The sequence below is a fragment of the Gallinula chloropus genome, assembly GCF_964237585.1.
Source record: "Gallinula chloropus genome assembly, chromosome: 5".
Taxonomy (NCBI): Eukaryota; Metazoa; Chordata; class Aves; order Gruiformes; family Rallidae; genus Gallinula; species Gallinula chloropus.
In genome coordinates, this window is record NC_140090.1 from 35,093,665 (window position 1) to 35,100,061 (window position 6,397).

The 6,397-nt window shown below is 48.9% G+C and overlaps 1 protein-coding gene across 1 annotated transcript in view; it reads left to right on the forward strand.

Annotated features, from left to right (window-relative positions):
• The window catches only part of ABCA12 (ATP binding cassette subfamily A member 12), a gene marked incomplete at both ends in the record, with an annotated part of 90,632 nt that extends 85,107 nt beyond the window's left edge, over positions 1-5,525 (forward strand). The window contains 7 exons of the mRNA XM_084264852.1: positions 804-948; positions 1,091-1,225; positions 2,166-2,269; positions 2,511-2,603; positions 3,092-3,197; positions 3,879-4,016; positions 5,406-5,525. Coding sequence (XP_084120978.1) covers positions 804-948; positions 1,091-1,225; positions 2,166-2,269; positions 2,511-2,603; positions 3,092-3,197; positions 3,879-4,016; positions 5,406-5,525 — 841 coding nt within the window. The remainder of the gene's footprint in view (positions 1-803; positions 949-1,090; positions 1,226-2,165; positions 2,270-2,510; positions 2,604-3,091; positions 3,198-3,878; positions 4,017-5,405) is intronic.
• Positions 5,526-6,397: the final 872 nt, after the last annotated feature.

Genomic DNA, 6,397 nt, shown 5'->3' on the forward strand with positions numbered 1-6,397 from the left:
TCTCTCTGGAAAGAACTTCCCCCTATTATCAACTCTAAACCTTCCCTCCTTCAGCTTCAATCCATTCTCCCTTGTCCTGCCAGTCTCTGCCCTTTGAACAAGTTGGTTCCCCTCCTGTTTCTCTGCTCCTTCAGGGACTGGGAGGCTGCAATGAGGTCCCCCCGCAGCCTTCTCTTCTCCAGGCTGAACAAGCCTAGGTCCCTCAGCCTCTCTTCGTAGGGGAAGGTGCTCCAGCCCTCTGATCATCTCTGTGGCCTCCTCTGAACCCTCTCCAACAGTCCCACATCTTTCTTGTGCTGGGACCCCAGCTCTGGACACAGGACTCCAGCTGGGGCCTCCCGAGGACAGAGCAGAGAGGGACAATCCCCTCCCTGTCCCTGCTGGCCACTCCTCATCTGATGGAGTGTTTCTTCCACCTCGCTCCGTCACAAATAGGATCCGACTCAGATCCTCAGCGCAGCACACTCCCATTCTGAGCGAGTATGCAGGGCCCGGCAGGACTCATCTCAAACTGCTCTGTAGCAGGCGTGGCCTTGCTGGCAGCTGTGCTGTCTGAAGTGCTCCACACTGGACACGAGACATCATGCTAACATCACAGCATTGCAAAGGCAATTCCTCCTTTGCAGATCTGAGGTCCCAAAGCTGAAGGTCTGCAAATTCATGGTGTTTTCCTTCAAGGGTTGAGGAAGGGGGTAGGTAGCAGAGAAAGGGTTTGTTCTTTGTTTTTTGTCCTCTCTTGTCCAATTCCAGAGTGCACCAGGAATTCACTGTGCTTAAAATGACTTGTCATTGTCCTTATGCAGGTCCTTGAATGACATCAGCGAGGCACACTGGTCGCTCTTTGGCTACTGTCCTCAGGAAGATGCCTTGGATGACTTGCTGACGGTGGAAGAGCACATGTATTACTATGCTCGGCTCCACGGCATCCCAGAGAGAGACATCAAAGGAGTGAGTAACACTGGGGCTTGACTTAAAGCAGTTTCCAGGCATTGAGAGCCTTTGCATTGATTTAATTAGTCGTTCAATAAATCGATGTCTGCCTGGTAATTTGCGGCTGGATGGTGTAAAAGCAATACTCTTGCTCCCACAGGTTGTGCTCCAGCTTCTCTACAGGCTGAATCTGATGGCCTACAAAGACAGGGTCACCTCTATGTGCAGTTATGGCACCAACAGGAAACTGTCGACTGCTCTGGCTCTCATTGGGAATCCAGCGATTCTGCTGCTGGTGAGAAACAGGGGCCTTGGGAGGAGGAGCAGACCTTGGGGCTGGCAGAGGTGCTTGGACAGCCTAGCACAGCCTCCACAGGCACAGCTTGTGGGAAACCCCCAGATGCCCATACTTCGCCTGACAACATGTGCATCTAAGGAAAGTTTAGATTCCAAGAAGCACCCAAATTTTCCCCGAGGCCATAGGAGAGTAGTGAGTCTATTGGCATCTTTCAGAGGTCAGAAATAGGTCCTGTATTTGCCTTGTTCCCAGCTCTTCCTTGGTTTTGTTTTTGTATTGACGAGCCTGTGCAGTGGTGGTAGCAAAGCAGCATTTAAGGCTCCAAATCTGCAAGAGAGCAAAGGAGTAACTCCCCTCAGGATTAAAACATAAAACTATTTCTCTAGGTTTGGCTTTCACTTTGACCTTTCCAGGGGTTCTATGAGACACACCGTTGCTAAAATCCACCTTTTTGTGCAGCTTTTCCACTTGCTGAGCTTAAAAGTGCGCAGTGCTCTATGAGCAGGCTTCTCAACATGAAATATCATACCTAGAGGACATAAATCTCCCTGCCCAAACTTGCATGGAGCCCAGCACTGCTGCCTTGACTTCTCACCACAAACCTGCTCCTGTGAGATGAAAAAAATCTCAATAAAAAGAGAAAGTGGGGAAATGTCCTCTGTATGGCCTGCTGTCTTGATCCCAAGCTGCTTATTTCCGCCTTATAGAAGGCGTTGTCCTCAATGATAACGGTTTGTCAATCAGAAACTGGCAAACAATTTCATCAGCAATGCATGAGGTAGGAGATAGCACGCTGTCTTTCATCTCTGGCTTACTGCCTCTCCAAGAGAAGCAACACTGTACCAGTGCAAGCTGTCCTGGGTCCTTACTAACAGACATGACACTAATGGTGAGCCTTAAAAAGAGCACAAGTGTTGAAGGTCATGTTTCCCAACAGGATGAACCGAGCTCTGGAATGGATCCCAATGCTAAACGCCACCTTTGGAAAATCATCAGTGAGGAGGTGCAGAACAAGTGCTCGGTGATCCTCACGTCCCACAGGTAGGGCTGGCTTGGCTCTGTCTCCAGTTTCAGGGGTATGAAGAGGCCTGTCTGTCACCCCCCACTTCATCCTCACAGCATTTCAGGGCACCGAGCTGTGACAGGTTTGGGGGGTTTGTCGTGGGTGAATGTGGGTGCCTGCAGAGACCTGCTGCACTTCAGTGATATTCCCTCACTGCTAAAATAAAGGGGTTTCCTGCCTTCTCAATGACTTCTGAGCATTTCCTGGTTGGTTTTCCAGCATGGAAGAGTGTGAAGCCCTCTGCACCAGGCTGGCTATCATGGTGAACGGCAGCTTCCAGTGCATTGGCTCTTTGCAGCACATCAAGAGCAGGTCAGTACAACATACCCCTGTCATTTTGCTGAGCCATGGATGGAGTTGCTGACCTTACAGCTCTGAGGGCTCAGAACATGAGACCTTTCCAACAGGGCATCAAAATAACGTCGGTCTCTTTTGTCTGTGTATGTTTCTTACTATGCCATAGAAATCCTGTTTTAACCAACGAGCTCCCTACTCGCGCACAGCCCCGCTTCCCAGAGATGTGTTCCTTCCCCAAAGGAATCTCTTCACTGCCGAAGATGTGGAAAGCATGTTAGGGCTGAGCTTCAATTTCATTAGTTGTCACAATAGCTCGGCTTCTTATTAAGATTCGCTCCAGGTTAACAACCCTGACCCCCTTCAAGCTGCACTCTGCCTGGATTAGATTTCCCCAAAGAAGCCGTGCAGCGCTCTCAAAGGATTTTCTCTTTCGCTTTCTCTTTCCTACTGTGTTAACTGTGATTTATTTTTTTATATCTATTTCTTTTTCTATTTCCCCCTAGGTTTGGAAGAGGATTCACTGTGAAGATGCACTTAAATAGCAACACAGTGAGCACTGAGAAGCTGACAGAGTTCATGAAGTCTCACTTTCCAAACACATGTCTGAAGGTAAGCAGGAGAAATGCTTTCAGGAGAGGCCCTCTCCATCCTTTCAAATTAACCAAGATAGACATCTTATAACACCCTGCACACATAGAGCCGTGCTCTCAGCTAAGGGATTCATACGTGCACACTTGCCAGCACCATCGGCAATGCTGTCCAAGTTGGAACACCCAAGTTCCTCGGTGGCTTAAATAACCTCAGCCAAACAGCTGCAGTGATCTTGTGAGGCAGCTATTAGGTGACCCTCTGCCCCTGGGAAAGGTCCCACTGAAGCCTGGACCACATGGAGACACACTTATTTGGTGGATAATGGGATGGTTGGGTGTTTCCAGTAACTGAGTAAATATAAAACCAGAGTAAGTGAGTCACAGATCCCATCCGTTGTCTGTAATTCAATTCCTGCATTAAAACAGCAGGCTTGAGCAGGAAAATGTTGTGGCTGCTCTCAAGCTTCAAGCTCCAGGGCTTGGTTATCATCTCCCAGTGAGAAAACTCACAAAAAATCCCCAAAGGGGAAACACCCATCAATAATATTCCTCACCTTTGGGAGCCAGGGGGAGAGAGCACACCCTCTGCCCCTTCATTCTCCCATGGCTCAGCTCCTCTTTGCTTTTATTCTCAGCCAGAGAGCTGTCAGATCTGTTGGGTCTTTGTAGGCATCAACCTCTTAAACTTTGTCCCGCGCAGGATCGGCATTTCAACATGGTGGAGTATCATGTTCCGGTCTCCGCAGGAGGGGTAGCAAACATATTTGATCTCCTGGAAGCCAGCAAAGCCGCCTTCAATATCAGGCACTTCTCAGTGAGTCAAACGACATTGGAGGAGGTAAGGAATTAAAGATGTGTGGCCATCCATTTAAAACTGTTAACAGGGGAGCAGACTGATGGTTACGCATAATGGACTGCTGCACACAATAGCTGACGTTTTTGAAAGGGATTTCCATCTATACTCCTCCTGGGGATACTTTATCAGCACTACTGCCTCCAGATACCTGTGCTGGCACTAGGAAAATGCATGTGGAAAGCTGCCTGTGGCAGATCCTTATCTGTTTTTCCCTCTGACTGCTGATTTCAGTAGCCTCATGGTTGAGGGTGAAGGGGAGGGTTGTGCATCACCCCCGAGTCCAGGGCTAGGCTTTCCACCAGTCCTGGAAACTTGCTTCATTTTGCTCCTTATCATACCGTTAATTTGGGTGGGCAGCTCAGCATTACTCCAAACTTAGCTTCGTGGTTATGTTCCTTCCGTTTCCCCTTGGAAGAACATTCCCACTACCACTGGAAACTTGCAGGAGACACAGCAGCAGAAAGTGTGCTGCGAGGACTATCCAGAAGAAACCATCCTGTTGAGCATCAGCATCTGATTGATAGATTAGATGTGTCCCAGGGAGAGGAGCAAACCCCACAGCCCTGTAGTCCAGTGGACTGGGGGAGGAGGAGGTCCTCAATATTCTTTTAATAAGGGGCAGCAGCTGTGAGAGAAGCCGGCGGGCAAACAGCAGGAAGCCCTAAGTCATGTTTTGTGGGAGGACAGCTTGGATTTGTGTATATGCAAATGTGATTGCAGGTAGTGTCCTGGTAAGAATATTTTATGCATTCATTAGCTGCTGTTCAAACAGAGACCGTTAGCTGTGATTATATATACACCTATCTATACAATATGCAGTTGTGCCTGCGTGCGTGTCAATTAGCTATAGACAGATGGGGTTATGAAGCAATAATCCACCTGGATTACTCTGTGATCAAAATGAGCTACCACACGGGCATTGCCTTGTTAGTGTGTTAGCAACCCAAGCTGCAGGACAATTCGGTCTGGCACAGAGACTGTACCTTTGCATCCCGGGTGTTGAAGTGCAGGAGTGGGTATCCATTTATTTCCATTAGCCCACGGAAGTGCGGCATTTGCAGTTCTCAAATGCAGCGTGGATCCATCCCTGAGCGCTCTCTCCAGGCTTGCAGTCACAGAATCACACGGTTGGAAAAGACCTTTAAGACCATTGAGTCCAACAGTTCCTGTCCTAAGCTAAACCATATCCCTGAGCACCTCATCTACCCTTTTTTTTAAACACATCCAGGGATGGTGACTCAACCCTGGAGACTCAACCAGTCTGGAGAACAGCCATTCCAACATCCATTCTTTTTTTTTTTTTTCCCCTAATATTCACATTATCTGTTATTTGTTCTGTCGCATACTGAATGTTTTCCTTGAAACTTCTAGGTTTTCATCAACTTTGCTAAAGATCAAGCAGATCCTGACGGCATGGATGCCGGTCCTGATGTGACACTGGACAGCTCGGACACAAGTAGCCAAGGCAGCACCATAAGCTCCATCTATTGAAGAGACCTGACCACAGGGCATCATAGAAGCTGGGCAATAGAGCTAACAACCCCTCAGGGTTTTCCCAGCCCTGATTTCTCTGATTCTGGGATGGTGGCGATACAAAGTCACATTATCTTAAAGTACTCTTTGGGGTTTTTTGATATGCACTTATTTTGTTACTAGGAACATGGTAGGCATTTAAAACTGGCGTTTGGTTACAAATCAGATTGGTCTTTCCACAGGTTCTTTATTTTTTTTCCCCCTCCTCCCCAGTTCTTGTTTCATGATCACTTTAATCCCCCTGTGAGGACATGTTTGACATCACCTGCTGCTTGTGGCCACATACTTCCAGCAGAAATGGCCGCAGAGGAGCTGCCGGCAGCGCGGGGTGTTTGACCGAAGCAGCAGCCCCACAGCTGCCCTCTCTGAAAAGCCCGCGCTCTGCTCCTCGCTCAGCAACAGAATTTCTGTGTGACCATGAGACAGTGGCTGGGTTTTGCCGGGTTCCCCACCGGTGAGCTGGGGCTGACGGCCTGTCCCTGCCTCATGAGGAAGTTGTGAGGGTGTTACGTACCGAGAGTCGCATATGCCGTTGGTGGGGGTCGTCGTGGGTAATGACGGAAAGCTTATCTGTACGCGTGGGTGACGTCGGTACAAATATAACTCTTTTAAAAGCCAGCACCTCCGGTGGTTTCGGTTTGTTCCTGTAGTTCGTTGCTCTGAGTAATTCCCCATGTCCTCCAGTCCCGGGCAGTTCCTGGCTCTCGGAACCCGATGGAAGGTCCTTTCACCAACCAGCCCCCTTCTCCTTTGGGCCGGTGTTCAAGGCTTCCCCACAGTACGAGGCAGGTGTGTTGGTCGAACCCTCTGATATGACGTTCGCTTCATTA